Source organism: Podarcis gaigeae, assembly GCF_964106915.1.
Source record: "Podarcis gaigeae genome assembly, chromosome: 14".
Lineage (NCBI taxonomy): Eukaryota > Metazoa > Chordata > Lepidosauria > Squamata > Lacertidae > Podarcis > Podarcis gaigeae.
The window spans coordinates 15,182,612-15,201,441 of NC_139690.1; the positions used below are offsets into that span (position 1 = coordinate 15,182,612).

At 42.6% G+C, this 18,830-nt stretch overlaps 1 protein-coding gene and 1 long non-coding RNA gene across 6 annotated transcripts in view; both read right to left on the minus strand.

Moving 5' to 3' along the window:
* USP8 (ubiquitin specific peptidase 8) overlaps window positions 1–9,644 on the minus strand; it is a 36,070-nt gene extending 26,426 nt beyond the window's left edge. The window contains exons 1-4 of one of the 5 annotated variants that reach the window (XM_083712503.1): window positions 9,424–9,644; window positions 2,101–2,296; window positions 1,480–1,624; window positions 1,008–1,093 (exon numbers count right to left, since the gene is read on the minus strand). In XM_083712503.1, coding sequence (XP_083568629.1) covers window positions 1,008–1,093; window positions 1,480–1,624; window positions 2,101–2,204 — 335 coding nt within the window. In that variant the 5' untranslated portion in view covers window positions 2,205–2,296; window positions 9,424–9,644. Of the gene's footprint in view, window positions 1–1,007; window positions 1,094–1,479; window positions 1,625–2,100; window positions 2,297–9,326 lie in introns of all 5 variants that reach the window. The other 4 variants (XM_083712506.1, XM_083712504.1, XM_083712507.1 and 1 more) reach the window with 4 other exon arrangements.
* Window positions 9,645–15,057: 5,413 nt separating this feature from the next.
* LOC310831806 lies at window positions 15,058–18,628 on the minus strand. The gene is made up of 3 exons (XR_014557970.1): window positions 18,219–18,628; window positions 16,560–16,944; window positions 15,058–16,314 (listed from the first exon to the last, which is right to left on the minus strand). It is a non-coding gene; the product is annotated as an uncharacterized lncRNA (long non-coding RNA).
* Between the last annotated feature and the right edge of the window lie 202 nt (window positions 18,629–18,830).

Below are 18,830 nucleotides of genomic sequence, written 5' to 3' on the forward strand. Positions count from 1 at the left end.
ACTCTTACAAGGTTATAGTTGTATTAAAGGATAATAGAATTATTGAGACAAAATGAAACAGAAGTAGTCAATAGTTTGGTATGAGCTGCAGCTTAGTGGTAGAACACATGCTTTGCATCTAGAAGGCCCCTGATTCAACCTATGCCATATCTAGGTGAGAAAGATTTGATTGGATAGCTGCCAGCAAGTCAAGAATACTTAGTGAGATGGGTAATGGTCTGTTTTTGTGTAAAGGCAGCTTCTTATGCTTTAATGGCAAGCATGCTAAAAGTTCTAAATAATATGAGCCTGGATACTTCTCATTTGCACATTTAAGATCTTCCTCTTAGGTCTTCCTCTGTGTGCCCCCTATGTCTGAATTACAATGGTTGGCCACACAGATCAGGATGTTTTCAACTGCAGCAGCAACATTGTCAAGCCACTCCTCTAGGGATGCACATCTCCCTTCCTTCCTGTTATTTTTAAGGCAGCTGGCCAAGACTGTCATGTTCCAGAGTGCTTTTGGATTTGTTTAATATTGGATATGGCTTTATATCAATTGCTGCTGCTCATGCTTTCATTATTATTGTGATGAACTGCTGCTGATTATTCTAACTTCCCCAATCTTCACCAATTGCCGGGGGGGGGGGGGGAGAGAGAGAGAGAGAGAGAGAGAGAGAGAGAGAGAGAGAGAGAGAGAGAGATTGGGAATAGCATCCTGAATGAGGTGGTCTAGGACTCCAAGTTTATGCTACGTGTCTAAAAGCCAAGGGCTAACACTATAGCAAGCCATGAATGCAGCACTGTCATTTATAAAGATCATAGGAGATTCAAGTTCCACTGCAATCGTTCTCTCGTTCACTTACAGAGGTACTCTATGCTGAAACATTTTTAGCCTCTTATTGAGCTCTCAATTAATGGCAGATGTTGCAGGAGGAATGCTTCTCTGTGCTTAATAAGGAAAAATACGGTAGAAGATAACAAAAAACCAAGCACACGTATTAACATTTAATGCTATTTAAGCATACCTGAGTTTAAGGCTTTCTGAAAGTCTTTCAGCTTCTTCAATAGCCTTTTTTATGTTTGTAGGTCCAAGCATTGAATGAAAGTAATCCTGAAATTACAAGAGGCATAAAACCATTTCAAGCAGTGTACCATTGTCCAATGTATACAGAAAAAATCCATTAGTCATGATCTTTCTGGCACTATGTCATAGATGAATAATTGACAGGTTCAAATGGAGATTGCAATGAGTGGCTGCTCTCCCTCTTGAGATTCCAGGTCTGAACTTACAGGAAATGAGTAGTCTCATTTCTGACATCAGAGCATTATTCTGAATTTACAGATCTTACAGAGCGAAGGAGCAGAGACAACTGCACCTCCAATGTCCATCACAATAGTGGATTATTGCCATGCGCTTTGGTGCCTAGTGCCCAATGCAAATTTTCACCTATGGTGTCCCTGACATATACATAAAACTACTCATAACTGGATACCTACTTGTTGCTGTTTGAAATCTGTCCTCTTCTTAATAAGATTATACACAGTCACATACTTCATGTAAAGTACATAGGCCTTCTCTTCATCTCTGTCCAACCGGCACTCCTCAGCTGCTTTGAAGATCTTGAGGGCACTCTGTACATAACTTGAAATGGAGGCAAAGAATTCAAAATCACAAAAGTTACTGGATTGTCATAAATGCAGACTACATACTGTTGTACTGTTTTATTGTTGTTAGCCGCTCTGAGCCCGGCTTTGGCTGGGGAGGGCGGGATATAAATAATTTTTTTTTTTATTATTATAAAAGCAGAACTTCCACCTACAATGATAAGCTGCTTTATAGAACAAATGTATGAACAAGCAATTTTCTTTCTCAAAAGACAAGTCAGTGTTATTTTGTGATCTACCTTTAAATTATTTTCTGCAAAAAGTGCTCAGCTTCCTTAAACATTAACTCACCTCTTGGAACTTTACAACCAGGAAAGTGAATGATACAGCACTCTTTTAAAGTGTGAATGTTGTTTTAGCTATGTGTATGAAGCACAATATCTATTAGAACATATTTTCCACTAATTCCAAGAAACAAGATGAAGACTAAGTCAACTAAACAAATATCCATACCTCTTAGTACTTGTTTTATCAGCTTTTACTTCTGTCTTTTTGTTAAGATCTTTCAAAGAAGTGCAGAGGTATAGGTCTTTAGGTACAGATGCCACCGCAGGCATGTTAGTATATAGATATGTCTCCTCAGGAGGATGCTAAAGGCTTCAAAGGGATGTTATAGATCTTTGAATTACTCAGCAACCCTGGCTGTTTCCTGAAAGAAAAGAAAAAAAGATTTCAAATGGATCTTATTAACAAATACAAAGACACATCCTTTGACCATTTTATGAATGCTTGCCTACAGAAACTTTAAAAACACGAACACAAGCGTGAAACGACTTTTGAAACAGTTCAAGTAAAACCAGAGCTTTTCCCCCTGGAAAAAGAGGTGTTGGTACTCTAGGGTAATTGAGCACCCCCTGCAAAAAAACCTCACTGAATAGAACTCTATTCAACCCTACTGCTTTCTCAAAAAACACCAGGTTATTTGTTTCAGCTTCCAGTCATGCATTTTATGTGGTGCAAAATTATCTGTGAGAAAATGTACTCAGACACACACAAAAAAAGGATGAGCAGAAAATACTGGCAACAAGCTCTTTTCTACAACCCTCACTATGAAGACATAGTCCATTTTCACTCCATCCAGTAATATACATACGTACCCTGTTCAATTAGTCTCAAGCAGGTAATCTTAGCTGTTTTTTCTCCCACTCTGTGGATTACCAATAACAAAGACTTCATATCCTGGAAACTTGAAGCCTTTTCTAAATATAACTTCAAGGTTCAACACGTCATGTCATTATTTTTTCTCCACCACCTAAGCAGCACATTGTGATTAGGTTTTGCTGAGATTCAATGCAGTATTGCATTAGGTATTATCCAAACAGAGAGAAAAAACTCTTATAACATTACTGTTACTAAAAGCTACTAACATCTGCAAGGTCATAAAAATACAGCCAGCTTGCTCACTGTTGCACAGATAACAGGCACATGAAAACAATTCCCATGGCGACCGTGCATCCAGTGTTCATGGGAAGAGACTTTAAATGAAGACATTGGTAATATCATAAATATTCCCCCCCCCCAAAAAAAATATAGACAATAGTTGCATTTGAACATCTGCACGTATGTGTGAATTGGGGAAACATATATTTTGTGTTTCACTTCCCTTTTAAATTATCAATTTACTTCATGTGAGAGCAAGATGAAGTCATGCACTTAAGTAAGCTTTTTGTTTTCATTTGATTTAATAAGTATATACTAATTACATTCCATTAGTATTCCAGTAACTTTTGTTTTAGATTGTTTTAGTATCTGGATCATATGATTACTTCCACTGACTACACCAATATTATGTGGAAACCTGATCATAGCCTGTTTTAAGTAACTATCAACACACAAGTACCATGAACTGGGTCTCAGTAATTGTTCATACAGTGGTACCTCTGGCTGCGAATGCCTCTGGTTGCGTACGCTGTGGGTTATGAGCTCCGGTAACCCCGAAGTAGCTGCTCCTGGTTGCAAACTTTGCCCCGGGATGCGAGTGGAAACTGCATACCGGAGGTGCGTGCGCAGAGGGAGGCGCACTTTTGGTAATGGCGCCTCAGGTAATGGTTAGTTTCCGGTTACAAACGGACCTCCAGAATGGATTTCATTTGTAACCAGAAGTACCACTGTATTTGCAAAACAGATACAGTGGTGCCCTGCAAGACGAAAAACTCGCAAGACGAAAGAGTTTTCCGTCTTTTGAGGTGCTTCGCAAGACAAATCTCCCTATGGGCTTGCTTCGCAAGACGAAACGTTTTGCGAGTTCTTGCGAGTTTTTCCCCTCCCCCCCTTTTTCTAAGCTGCTAAGAGCCGCTAATAGCACTAATCCGCTAATAGCCGTGCTTCGCAAGACGAAAAAACAGCAAGACAAAGAGACTTGTGGAACGGATTAATTTCGTCTTGCGAGGCACCACTGTATCACAGAATTGTGGAGTTGGGAGGGATTCCAAGGGTCATCTAGTCCAATTCCCTGCAATGCAGGAATCTCAACTAAAGCATCCATGACAGATGGCCATCCAACCTCTGCTTAAAAACCTTCAAGGAAGGAGAAAGTACAACCTTCTGAGGTAGTTGATTCTGCTGTTGAACAGTTCTTACAGCAGAAAGTTCTTCCTGAAGTTCAGTCAGAATCTCCTTTCTTGTAACTTAAAGCCATTAGTTTGGGAGCTACTCCCCGCTGCAGGAGGAAAAAAAAACTTGCTCCATCTTCCATTTGACAGTCCTTTAGATCTTTGAAGATGGCTATCATATTTCCTCTCAGTCCCCTCTTTTCCAGGCTAAGCATACCCAATTCCCTCAACTGTTCCTCATAAGGCTTGGTTTCCAGACCCTTGATCATCTTGGTTGCCCTCTCTGCATATGTTCCAGCTTGTCAATATTCTTCTTAAAGTGTGGCACCCAGAACTGGATGTGGTATTCCAGGTATGGTCTGACCAAGGCAGAATAAAGCGGGAATGTTGCTTCCCTTGATCAGGACCCTATATTTCTGTTGATGCAGTCTAGAATAGCATTAGATTTTCTGCTGCCGTATCACACTGTTGACTCATCCTAACCTTGTAGTCTAAATCCCCTAAATCCTTTTCAGATGTACTACTGGCAATCCAGGCGTCCCTCATCTTATATTGGTGTAGCAGGTTCTTCCTGCCCAAGTGAAGAACCAGACATTTGTCCCTATTGAAATTCCTTTTACAGTGGTACCTTGGGTTACATACGCTTCAGGTTACAGACTCTGCTAACCCAGAAATAGTACCTCGGGTTAAGAACTTTGCTTCAGGATCAGAACAGAAATTGTGCTCCGGCGGCGCGGCAGCTGCGGGAGGCCCCATTAGCTAAAGTGGTGCTTCAGGTTAAGAACAGTTTCATGTTAAGAACGGACCTCCGGAACACATTACCGAGGTACCACTGTATTAGTTTTGGCCCAGTTCTGTCTTCTGCTACACTAGCTAACCCTCCCAGCTTGGTGTCTTCCACAAATTTGATGAGCATCCTCTCAATTCCTTCGTCCAAGCCATTTAGAAAGATGGTGAACAACAACAGGCCCAGGACAGAACCATGTGGTACACCACTTTTCACTTTTTTCCAGGATGATGAGGAACTATTAGTGAGCACTGTCTGGGTTAGGTCAGTCAACCAGCTACAAATCCACCTAATAGTTACCTTGTCCAGCCCACATTTTGCCAGCTTCTCCACGAGAATATCATGGGACTTTGTCAAAAGCCTTATTGAAACCAACATACATGAAGTCTACAGCATTCCCCTGATCCACCAAGCTTGTAACTCTATCCAAAAGGAAAAAAAGGAAAAGAAATGAGATTTGTCTGGCATGACTTATTTTTGAGAAACCCTTCCTGGGTTTTAGTAATCACAGCATCCTTTTCTAAGTGCTCTGTTGAATTATCTGTTCTAGGACCTTACCTGGTATTGATGTAAAGCTCAGGTGATCAGTCAGTAGTTACCCGGGTCTACTTTTTCCACTTTTTTTGAAGATGGGGACATTTGCTTGCCTCCAGTCCACCTGTTTTCCAAAAATTCTAAAGCATTATAAACAGAGGTTCTGGGATTATATCCACAAGCTCCTTTAGTACCCTTGGGTGCAGCTTACCAGGCCCTGGAGATTTGAATTCATTTAAAGTAGCTAAGTGTTCCCTTAGCACCTCTTTTCTTATACTGAGCTGCAGCTCCCTCCTTAAATCATTTACTCTGTTATCACCAGGTTGGGCACTGCTTTCCTTTTGGGTGAAGAGGCAAAGTAGGTGTTGAGCAGTTCTTCCTTCTCTGTCCCCAAATAGTATTTCTCCATCTTCTCCACACACAGGACCTACTACTTGCTTGTTCTTCCTCCTGCTTTGAACATAGCTAAAGAAAGCTTTAAAAAACATTTTTAACTTCTCTTGCAAGCTTCGTCCACCTGCCATTCGCCCTGCAACTGTTGGCCACCTATGTATACTCTTCCTTCGTGATTTCCCCTTCCATTTCTTATACATGCCCTTCTTGAGAGCCAGTGTGGTGTAGTGGTTAAGAGCGGTAGTCTCATAATCTGGGGAACCGGGTTCGTGTCTCCGCTCCTCCACATGCAGCTGCTGGGTGACCTTGGGCCAGTCACACTTCTTTGAAGTCTCTCAGCCCCACTCACCTCACAGAGTGTTTGTTGTGGGGGAGGAAGGGAAAGGAGAATGTTAGCCGCTTTGAGACTCCTTAAAAGGGAGTGAAAGGCAGGATATCAAATCCAAACTCTTCTTCTTCTTCTAAATCTCAGGTCATCTGTAAGCTCCTTATGCAGCCACACCGGTTTCCTTAGATGCCTCCAACTTTTCTTTCTGTTGGAATTGTCTGCCTTTGTGACTTCAATGTATCATCTTAGAGAAACGCTCATCCATTTTGGATTCCCTTCTCTTTAAGTATTTCTGACCATGGTATCACTTAGTTCCTTAAGTTTTTTGAAATCAGTCTTCTTAAAATCCAGAGTGTTTTTACAATTACACCCAGCTTTCCATTGGTTCTATTTCATGAATCCCAAGAGACCATGATCACTTCCTCTCAAGTTTCCCAGTACTTCCATTTTGTCGTTAGTTCCTCTCTGTTAGTGAGGACCAGGTCTAAGTTGTTGCTTCTTCCACCTTCTGGTAAATGAACTGTCAGCGAGGCAATTGAGGAATTTGTTGGACCTTACGTTCTTGGCAGAGTTTGAGTTCCCATAGATATTGGGGTAGTTGAAGCCTCCCATGACTACTGTATCTCTCATTTTTGAATGTCTGGTAATATGCTGTAGGAAGGCATCATCCAAGGCTTCAGTCTGGCTTGGAAGTCTATAGCAAACAGCCACAGTAAGGTCACTGTTGCTTCCCTTTCCTACACTTTTTACCCATATACTCTCAATTGGCATTCCTTCATTATGCCCTTTCCTTCAAGTGTGTAGAAGCTGGTGTTAAAAGTAATAAGCAGTACTACAATGTTCTTACCATTTATTGCTTGCATTTACACATGAACTGTCATTAACACATAAGCACAGGAAGAGGAAACAAGGATACACTTCCTACATTCCCCACATATATACTGTGTCGTAAGACTGAGGAAGAGTCAGCTAGCAAAACCAATACCTCTACTATAACCAGCCACGAACATAATCAGACAGTCAACAAGGTAGGTAGAGTATCAACCAGTCAACAATCGGCTCTGGCAGAGTATAAATATTACAAATTCAACATCCATCTTTCTCCTGGCTACTTTATCCTTCGGTATTTACACAGTTGCTGATATATATGTTTTAAAGTCCATGATATTCCGATAACTTCACTGACTATAGTCTCCCATGTGAACACACCACCATGTACTCATGCTCCTAGAACCTGTATGTCAGAGCTTTCCAAATTTTTCATGTTGGTGACACACTTTTTAGAAATGCATCATTCCGTGACACAGTAATTCAGTTTTACTAGCAAGGTAAAAGTAAAGGGACCCCTGACCGTTAGGTCCAGTCGCGAATGACTCTGGGGTTGTGGTGCTTATCTTGCTTTATTTGCTTAGCATGACTAAGCCGCTTCTGGCGAACCAGAGCAGCGCATGGAAACATCATTTACCTTCCCGCTGGAGCAGACCTCGGGTTAAGTACTTAATTCGTTCCGGAGGTCCGTTCTTAACCTGAAACTGTTCTTAATCTGAAGCACCACTTTAGCTAATGGGGCCTCCTGCTGCCGCCGCACCCCGATTTCTGTTCTTATCCTGAAGCAAAGTTCTTAACCTGAAGCACTATTTCTGGGTTAGCGGAGTGTGTAACCTGAAGCGTATGTAACCCGAGGTACTACTGTACCTATTTATCTACTTGCACTTGACATCCTTTCGAACTGCTAGATGGGCAGGAGCAGGGCAATGGGAGCTCACCCCATTGCGGGGATTCGAACCGCTGGCCTTCTGATCGGCAAGCCCTAGGCTCTGCAGTTTAGTACCACAGGGCCACCCGCGTCCCATTTTACTAGCAAACCGGAGGTTAAACTACCCATTTTCCAGGCCCGGGAGGAGCACAGGAAGCATTCGCACAACACAGCTACACACGGCAGCCGACACACTTAACGTGTCGCGACATAAAGTTTGGAAAGATCTGCTGTATGTTCTCGTGCTCCTAGAACATGTACGGACATCCCAAGAACGCTCCCTCTTGGCACATCTTATTGGCACAATTATCCAATGGTGTTGGCTTCTGCTTAAATTCAGTCTCAACACATGGAAAGGTTTGGGAGGCATTACTCACTGTAAATCCACAACACGCAAGTGTGCTGGGTTATGGCACATACCGCTTACTTCACAGAACTACTTCCGCACTTGAATTTCCATTACTCATGTAAGACAATTCTGCATCACTACAAATGCATGTGAGGAAGAGGAGCCAAATACTGGAACGTGACACACACTCACCTACAGGTCAGAACCTCCATGTGTGAATTTCATCATGGGTAAAGTCACCCCAATGACATTTTGCAGGCTTCCTACTAGCCTTGTTTGATGTTTTATTGTGTTTTTAATATTCTGTTGGGAGCCGCCCAGAGCGGCTGGGGAAACCCAGCCAGATGGGCAGGGTATGTATGTATAAATATTATTATTATTACTATTATTACTATTATTATTATTATTACTATTGTTATTATTATTATTATTATGTGTACACCCATTTTTGTTTAAGCATATGCTTAGAAGGGCATATATACAGCGTGGATGGGCCAAATCGGCATTAGAAAACATGCCTGTCACATAAAGGCTCCAGGAAAAGGGCCAGGGTTGGCTGCGGTTCCCTGCTGATCACACGAGGGAGGGGTGTTTTAAACTCGAGTAACGTGTGAATGCAACCTGCCAGGTCACTCACCAAGGTGACATTTTAATGGACATCGGTGTGTGTGGGGGGGGGAGATGACTCCCGCGGTTCCCCCCTTTATTTCCCCTTTTTCTGCTCAGAATGGCTTTTCTCTCAATTCCTTATTCCTTATGCCTCCCGTCATCTCGCGGCCTCCGCCCATTCCCACCTCACAACCCGAGTCTCCCCCACGCCGCCACCCCGGGCTCCTCCTTGCGGGCCCACAGAAGGGCCAACACGGACCCCGCCGTCTCGTGTGAGCCGAGCCCCACAGACGCGTGTCGGGTCTCCCCTCCGAACCCCCTCCCTCCCCCCCCCCCCGCCGTCAGCAAGCCTCGTTCTCCGGGCTCCAGACCAACTTGCCCACCCGGGGTCCTTCCTGAGGTAAAAGAGGGCAGGCCGCTCCGCCTCCAGGAGGCCTTTCCCGGCCCTCTCGTCTCCAGCGCACTCACCGCTTCGGGGGTCTCGCAGCAGCCGCAGCCGTCGCCACCACCTCTTCCTCCTCCCTTCGACCCGGCCCAGGCCCATGTCCCAGAGGCGAAACGGCGGAGGGAAGATGGGCTGGAGGACGGCCTTCGCTTCCGAGGCGGAACTGGGCTGAGGCGGCGGAGAGGCGGCCCGTGGGCGGGGATAGGCTCGGGCCCAGCCTCCCTGGCCAAGGGGCTGGGCTGCGGGAATGGCTTACTTACTCGTAGGGAAGCGTGTGTTGGGGTAACCGACTGATAAACAGCAGCCACCAAATCTTTTATTATTTTTTTCTTCAGGGTTTCAAGAGCCTCTATATGAGGTGGGGAACTTGATGGACTGGGGTTTGCCCGTCTTTTCTCTGAAGGCTTCGCCTGCCAAAAATTCAGTCCTTCTGGGAAAGCAGAGCTGCTTTCTTTTGTGAATTATAGGGACAGAACTATCGGTTTTTATCACATGTGGTGGTCTTGTAATAAGGATCAGTGCCTTAGGTATAAGCTAAACAAGCTATAGCTTAGGGCCCCCCTTTTGGGGGGGCCCAGGAAAAAGGGGGGAACCTAGATGTACACTTCCAGAATATAAGATAAAAAACAAATAAAATAAAACCTACATACAGCAACAGTGTTTCGTTTTGTGTAGACTCCTATGATGCAAGTAATGGGCCCCACCTGCTAGCCTGCTCCCTAAAATATCACTGGTTTGCTAATTTCTATCTATAGGGTGCCTACACTTTGCAACAATTAGTTTGATAAAATACATATTTAGTTATGTGCAAATGGCTTTAGATACCTATTAGGTCCATAAATTACCCCATATAGCGTATATTCAACACAAAAAACAGTGGTCATTTGTTGTTGACAAAGGACAGCTGGACATATAAAGAGCCTTCAGTAGCTTAGGGCCTCATCAAACCTAAATCCTGCCCTGAGTAAGGTTAAAGCTTACTGGGAAATGATATACAAAGAATTGAAAAGGATGTTCAAAATAACCTTTGTAAAAAAACAAAACCAGCAGCTTTGGGGGGGGGGGAATTATAGGGACAGAATTACCTAAAATGTATAGAAACTTATTCGCCCCAAAATTTAAAGCAGCAGCAAAGGAAGAATGGATGCAAAAACTTCTGGATTATGCAGAAATGGCAAAACTTGCTGGAAGAATAAGGAATCAAGATAACAAACGCTTTATAAAAGAATGGTAATGGTTTATTGAATATTTACAGATCAATTGTAAACAGATGAAAACATTGGCAGGACTGTTGTAATAATGTGCAGTTTCAGAAGGGCATATATTTTAAAGAAGATGAATAAAGGAGCAAATTAAGTTAATTTGGAGTATGCATAAGATATTAAAAATAAATTTAAGGAACCACAGAAAGAAGGGGTAGGAAGTCAAGTTTTGAAATGTTAAAATGATTGTAAAATTTGTGAATGTATAAACCTGAAAAGCATAAATAAAATTTAAAAAGCAAGCACACAGAGCTGCTTTAAGCAGCAAAAGGCAACCGTCAGATACAGTATGATATACTGTAGGCTTTTTTGTATTTATGCTTTTTATGTTGTTGTAAAGCACCCTGATGTTTTATGAGGAAGGTAGATGAGTTCTTTGAGAACTTCTAAAACGTTGCTTTTCGCCTTCCAGTTCTCCAATAATTAAAGCAGTTGCTGGATTCCTGTGATATAATGAACCCACAAGCTTTTGGTAATGCCCCGTTGGTGTAGATGGCCGAACTGTCCACGCTGTGCAACTTTTTTTAAGACTGCAAACTTTCTGTTTCCCCTGTTGCAAAATAACTGAACAAACTCAAAAGATCTGAGCTTCTTGGAAATAACCAATACATTGCATTTTTTTCTATTCCAGAAAGTCTGCCTAGTCATTTTGCTAGTGAATCGCCATCTCATAAATAAAACTTATAAAACACTTTGCAAGCCCCAGCATACTTCATAGTTACTTAAGTTAGTTGGACTAGTTGTTGAGCAAACATATTTAGATTGGAGGCTTACTAATTCTCTTTGGTTCCACAGTAGGCTTCTGCACTCGGGATTGCTCTGTAAAATGGGTGAAAAGGGTTACTTTGAATTGCAAACTCCACAGGAGAACTGGGTGGAGAGGTTGAGTCAACAAGAGGGATATAGTGGAATTTTTAAGTGGAGGCACAAGCTTTGTGCTATTTTGATTATAGGAATTTGCTTTCAGTCTTATCTTTGGGACTACAGTACAATGGCAGGGTGTCCTAAACTCATATTCTTTGTCTCCTCGCTGCAAAGCTACATAAGCAAAGTCCATAATCTGACCCCAAATAAAAATAGCAGAGAAGTGTTAGGAACAGTTTGGGAATGGAGAAGGCATCTCACATTGAAATTTTATTTGCACCCAGCAACGTTAAAACATCATTAGGGTGAAGCAGTTAGTGGCCCAGAGTTCATCATATGATCCCTCTCATTTAAGAAATTAATACCACTTTACCAGCCTTCTCAAATATTTCCGTAATTATTCATACTGTAAAAGTAAAACCTGAACTAGAGAGAAACTACGTTCAGGTTTTATCTTATAAAAACACACCAGCAGCAAGCAGCAGCAAAGCACATTATGGATTCCTTTCTCCTTATGAAATGTTACCACACAGGATGCTCCATGGTATTATAAAACAGCAGTTATAAAACAAGTGATCAATCTGTAGATCACATAGATATGGCATGCATAAAGATAAAAAAGGTAAAGGACCCCTGACAGTTAAGTCCAGTCCAGTCACAGCCGACTCTGGGGTTGCGGCGCACATCTCGCTTTACAGGCCAAGGGAGCCGGCGTTTGTCTGCAGTTTTCCCGGGTCATGTGGCCAGCATGACTAAGCTGCTTCTGGTGCAACGGAACACCGAAACCAGAGCAGCACATGGAAACGCCGTTTACCGTCCCGCCAGAGTGGTACCTATTTATCTACTTGCACTTTTGGATGTGTTTTTGAACTGCTAGGTTGGCAGGAGTTGAGACTCGAACCGCTAACCTTCTGATCAGCAAGCCCAAGAGGCTCAGTGGTTTAGACCACTGCGCCACCTGCGTCCCTATGGCATGCATAGTGTTATTCAAATAACTGGCACTCTGCAGCACAGTATAAAAAACTGGATGGCATTATCTAGATTTGGCAAGCTACATCACAGGTTAAAACAAACATAAAGTGCTCTGTACATATAAAAATGCTATAGAAATAAATAAAAATAGTGTAACAACTAGAGAAATGTTCACTAGTCGCATTACTAATAAAAATGATTCAAAGCAACTTACAAACACAACAGAAATACTAAAACCAGGCATAGGCAACCTCGGCCCTCCAGGTGTTTTAGGACTACAACTCCCATGATCCCTAGCTAACAGGACCAATGGTCAGGGATGATGGGAACTGTAGTCTCAAAACATCTGGAGGGCCGAGGTTGCCTATGCCTGACTAAAACAAATTCCAATAAACACCATACATAAAAACCTGAAAAACGGGATATTTTGCTAACAGTGTGTTGCCAAAGCTTCAAATTGCTGTTACGGGATTTTGTGTTTGTGCACGTAATGAACTGAATGTGATTTATATGGATCTGTTAATGGAAAAATATATTTTTGTTTTTAAATGTGTTGTAATTCATTTGGAGATCTTTGTCGCAAGTGACCAAGAAGTCTAATAAATAATAGAATCAAGTGCTTCAAATGAAAAAATAAATGAGATAAATGGCTGCAAAGATGTTGTTTATCCCTCCCTGACTTTTCAAAAAGATACCCAAGACTGTCAAGCCCATAGTTTTTAATGTAATCAATCTTTTTATAATTTACAGCTAATCTTGTTTAGGAATCAGTAATTCTATTGTCAAGCAGAAGCTCCCTTATTGTACAGCATTAGTTCCATTTGGCCAGGTTAGGAGAAGAACCAGTAATTAGAGAACAAAGCTTTAAACTCTACGAACAAACATTTTGTCCTGCTCCCAACTACCAGTAGTTTCCAATACCAGAAAGACTTGTTCCATTTGCAGAAATATCTGTAGGAACAATGAAGTTGAAGAAACAATACTAAACTGTCCCTTTGATGTTTGGCAAGATCTACACTGCATTTGAAAGAGCTATCTCATCTAGGCAATGAAACCTCTTCCTTGACACTGATGCCCCATGGAACAGCCCCTACAAATTTACTTATGGCATGTTGTTTAGTCATTTCACATTTAATGTGTATATGAAACCAGTTAAGAAATTTACACCCATTAGTGTGTGGGTGGAACCTATCTCTTTCCACCTCCCTCTCCAGGCCTGCCCTCTCGTTTTTTGACAGAATTACAAGCCTGGTAGATGAAGGGAACTTAGTGGATGTAGCCTACCTTGATTTCAGCAAGGCATTCGACAAAGTGCCCCATGATATTTTTGTAAAGAAGCTGATAAAATGCGGTCTTGACTATGCTACCACTCAGTGGATTTGTAACTGGCTGACTGACCGAACCCAAAGGGTGCTCATCAATGGTTGCTCTTCATCCTGGAGAAGAGTGACTAGTGGGGTGACACAGGGTTCTGTCTTGGGCCCTGTCTTATTCAACATCTTTATCAACGACTTGGATGATGGACTCAAGGGCATCCTGATCAAATTTGCAGATGACACCAAACTGGGAGGGGTGGCTAACACCCCAGAGGACAGGATGACACTTCAAAACGACCTTGACAGATTAGAGAACTGGGCCAAAACAAACAAGATGAATTTTAACAGGGAGAAATGTAAAGTATTGCACTTGGGCTGTGTTGCTCATCTTGCTTCATTGGCCGAGGGAGCCGGCGTACAGCTTCCAGGTCATGTTGCCAGCATGACTAAGCCGCTTCTGGCGAACCAGAGCAGCACACAGAAATGCCATTTACCTTCCCGCCGAAGCGGTACCTATTTATCTACTTGCACTTTGACATGCTTTTGAAGTGCTAGTTTAGCAGGAGCAGGGACCGAGCAACAGGATTTCACCCCGTTGCGGGGATTCAAACTGCTGACCTTCTGATCGGCAATCCCTAGGTTCTGTGGTTTAACCCACAGCACCACCCGCGCCCATCATATCAGGTAACATACTGGTAATTTAATGGTACAGTGGTACCTCGGGTTACATACGCTTCAGGTTAGACTCTGCTAACCCAGAAATAGTACCTCGGCTTAAGAACTTTGCTTCAGGATGAGAACAGAAATCGTGCTCCTGTGGTGCGGCGGCAGCAGGAGGCCCCATTAGCTAAAGTGGTGCTTCAGGTTAAGAACAGTTTCAGGTTAAGAACGGACCTCCGGAACGAATTAAGTACTTAACCCGAGGTACCACTGTACTCTGAAAGTACTTTCTATTGCTTTTTGCTTGCTTTACAAAAACAAAAAACAGAAGCTAAATAATAAAACAGAGATACGGTTGAAGTAGGGAAGTTGAGAGTGAGTTTTTCACTAGTTCCATAAAAAGGAATTGGAAAGAGTAAGGTTAGACTACCAGCAAATTTTATGCTTGTAGGGAGTTTTCAGGAAAATGAAACATTAGGAAAGCTTGGAATACTAGGGAGTTACATATACTGTACCTACATCCATTTAAAGTGAATCTTTTCAACAAATTAAGATTTTCTGCCCAGTCTCTAAAACACTGCTTTTTAGAACTTTTATTCCTCAAGCTCAATTTGCTTACTTACTTTACAATAATGAACAACTCAAATCCCTGATGCAGGTATAAGACGCTTGTGGTTCTCCATAGTTGGATTCAAACTCCCATTAGCCCTAGCCAGCAAGGCCATGATCAGGGATTAAAATGGTAATCTAGTAACATCTGGAGGGCCACAGGTTACCTACCCCTGCCCTGAAAAAAGTAAGATACCTTTTCTCATGCCAGTTAAAGTTCTGATTTACTCACAATATTTTCTTCCTATAGTGGTTTTGCAATGTGGCTCCTTGTGTGTGGAATCCTCTCCCCAGGGAGGCTCATCTTTGTTACAGATCTTTAGGTACCAGGCAAAAACATTTCTCTTCAACCAGGCCTTTGGCTGTTAACCCATCTATTGTCTTTTACTATTATTTATTAAATTTACAGTAACTGGGATTCCCAGGCCATAATGTAAAAGGCCCTGTACTATCTGGAAAAGCTTTGTCAGACAGCATAGTGAGGATGCAATGGTGGCAGTAAAGTATGCCTTCTTTGCTGCCTTCACTGACAAGGAGGAGGCTTGATAATAAGCCCTCAGCAGTGTTCAACTGCATTCAACTGGAGTTTTCCTCCACTTGTGTTCAAGCAATCTTCCAACTTGTTTCATTGCTCTGAACTCTGCAGTATACCAAGGAGCCAAGCAGGCTCTATGAAGAAGGAGAGCCTTTTGGATATTTCACAAGTTGGCCAAGGCTTCAAAACAAACAGCTGTCTTGTCAGCTGGAAAATCTCCCCAAGCTGTCTGGAACTCAACTGAATCCATCAGCTTCTGAGTGCAGGTGCAGACCATCCTGCACATTCATCATGTTTTTTGTTGATAATTGTTAATTTCTTGTGGGAAGACTGATGATAAAATTGCACTGCTGCAACTATGTCCCAGTTACCAACTCATAATACAGTCGTATCTTGGTTTTCGAACAGAATGCGCTCCAGGAGTCCATTCAACAGCTGGAACAGTTCGAAAACCAAGGCACAGCTCCCAATTGGCTGCAGGAGCGTCCTGCAGCCAATCAGAAGCCACGCTGGATGTTCAGTTTTCAAAATAATTCAAAAACCAGAACTCACTTCCAGTTTTCAATTGTTTGGGAACCAAAATATACAAGTACCAAGGCATTTGGCAACCAAGGTACGACTGAAGTCAGAATCTCTTTTTTTAGTGCGCACTCATTTTTGGATTGGCTCCTATCTGTACAGCCATGATAAACATAACTTTTTATAAAAAAAAAAATTCCTTCCAGTAGCACCTTAAAGACCAACTAAGTCAGTTCTTGGTATGAGCTTTCGTGTGCATGCACACTTCTTCAGATACACAGATGTGTATCTGAAGAAGTGTGCATGCACACGAAAGCTCATACCAAGAACTGACTTAGTTGGTCTTTAAGGTGCTACTGGAAGGAATTTTTTTTTTTTTTTACTATGGCAGACCTACACGGCTACCTATCTGTAACTATAACTTTTTATGTTTCATTTTTCATAACAGAAAACACGAGACAGGTTCATAAACTTCTTGGCCTCTGTAATCACTGCTTCAATCCCCATCACTCAAACTCTCTTTTGCTTTCAACTCCAGTAACTTTCTCCCAGTGATCATGGCTCTACAACCTCTATGATACAGTAAATCAGGTATTTCCATTATTTCTAATGTGTGTTTTTCTACTGAGCAATGAAGTACATTTTTGCACAGAAGCAGCTTCATCCAAAGTTACTCAGAATTAACAGATTTGTATGCTGACTAGTTGGTTTGCAGATTGTGTCCTTGATGGCCCATGCTGAATGATACACCTTTTTGTTGTTGTTGAAGAGACAGGTGATATTCAAACTGTTCCATTGTTTTGTTATCTCTAAAGGGGAAAAAAGAGTACTAATCAGTATAGTAACCCATATACTTGGTACAGCCTTATTAATTAATTGCATCAAATAATGCAGCTACATCACCCACTGTAGTGGGTTGGGATAAACAAGCATCTGCATTGTTGTAACTCACATGGATACACTCATGTCAGCCTTAATAAAGATGTTGAATTCAAGCTCCCCTACATAGCCTTCAATCTCTGGATCTCTGCCTGAATCCTTGAAACTGACATGACCATGCCATATCACATAAGGGTTTGGGTCTTATCTGAGAACAGCTAAACCTCTGAAAGCAGTCATTATTTTTACCTGCACTAGCTACTGCAACAGAAGATACCATTTGGATTAAAAGTCCATTCCATTCAGCAACCTGTTCATCAAAATGCAGGGTTTCAGACTTAAGGTCCTACACCAGACAGAAATGAGGACCTGGTTTGCAAGTGGAAATGTAGGGCAAGAGAGAACTAGAAGAACAGGACAAATGTGGGGGGCACAGTTTATGCGGTAAGCACCTGTTTTTTTCACAGAACAGCATCAGGTTAGTTACATTGGATGAACAATGGAAGCACAGCTTTGCTGATGATACTGCAAGAATCACAAAAAGATGTTCATAGGCCTGGAATCAAGATACCAGCAGAAAAATTATGAGATCAGAAAGGCTCCTCATTTCTGGGAGTCTGTCTGCACTTGGCTTGCAGCCTGCATTCACTACTGACCCTGCAGGAATTTTCTGTTCATTTACAAAGCACAGTGGAAGCTGTCATGTGGCCAACATATAGCACTCTGAATCTTATAGGAATATTTTATTAAATTTACAATATATTTTGAAACATGGTTTGTTCTGAGCTGCCCAGAGCACAATGATTGCAGTGAATTGACAGGGCATGGTTTCTTCATAAAACACACATACAATGTCCCCACCCCATTTACCAGGCTTGATGAAGATTGCTCATTTTGTGGGGCCCTAGTAATGGTATTACCCCACTATTCCTTTTTTGGATTTTCCCTAATTACAATAAAGCTGTGCACACACCATACATTCAAAGCACACTCCAGCCTCCGTCGAAGAATTCTGGCAAGTTATTAAAGGTATTGGGAATTTCAGTGTGTGCGCGCAAACTTTTCCCATGATTTTTTTGGGTGGTGTGTGCTTTGCTTGAAATGCATGGCTGCGCACACTGCCCAACAGAGCTACCCTACTTATTTTCTAATTTAAGTTTATGAAGTGGCTTACTTTCACCTACAATGCTATGCAAACCTACTTGCGAGTAAGCCATACTGCACCGAGCAGCATACAGACACAAGCTTGCTTTTTTAAATTTTGCACTCTCTCATACGTTGCCCTGGAAACATATTGAGGTTTGCACAGGATCTCACTGCGAACTCACGGCCCACTCCTACACGTGTCTGCTCTGAAGTAACACCTACGAAGCTATTCCTAGGTAGGTGGCATGGGACTGCAACCTGAACATTAATACTCCTCTTTGGCACCTCTTGACTTACTATCCTAGAGCTGAAAAAGACCTAATGCCCTCAGTGAAGCGCCTGTTGAGGAGCCTAAACACGCCTCCACTACTGAACCCGTCCCCACCCCCTCCGCCGTTCAGGCGGGAAAAGAAAACCCCCAACGGCAGAAGATGGCGGCTCCCTTTCTCGCCTCGTCTCCCCCCTCCCTTCTTCCGGGCTCTGCGCGTGCGCCGTGCGCCTCCTCCGACGGCCGTATCCCTCCGCCGCTTCCCCCCTCTTTTGTCCACCGACCGTTTGTGCGGTAAAATAATCCCGCGCCCCGATGAGGGCGAAAGCGCCCCCTCCGGTTCGCAAGCTCGGGGGCGCGGCCCCCTCCCCGTTTCCACAAGGGGAGGGTGTTCCTCAGG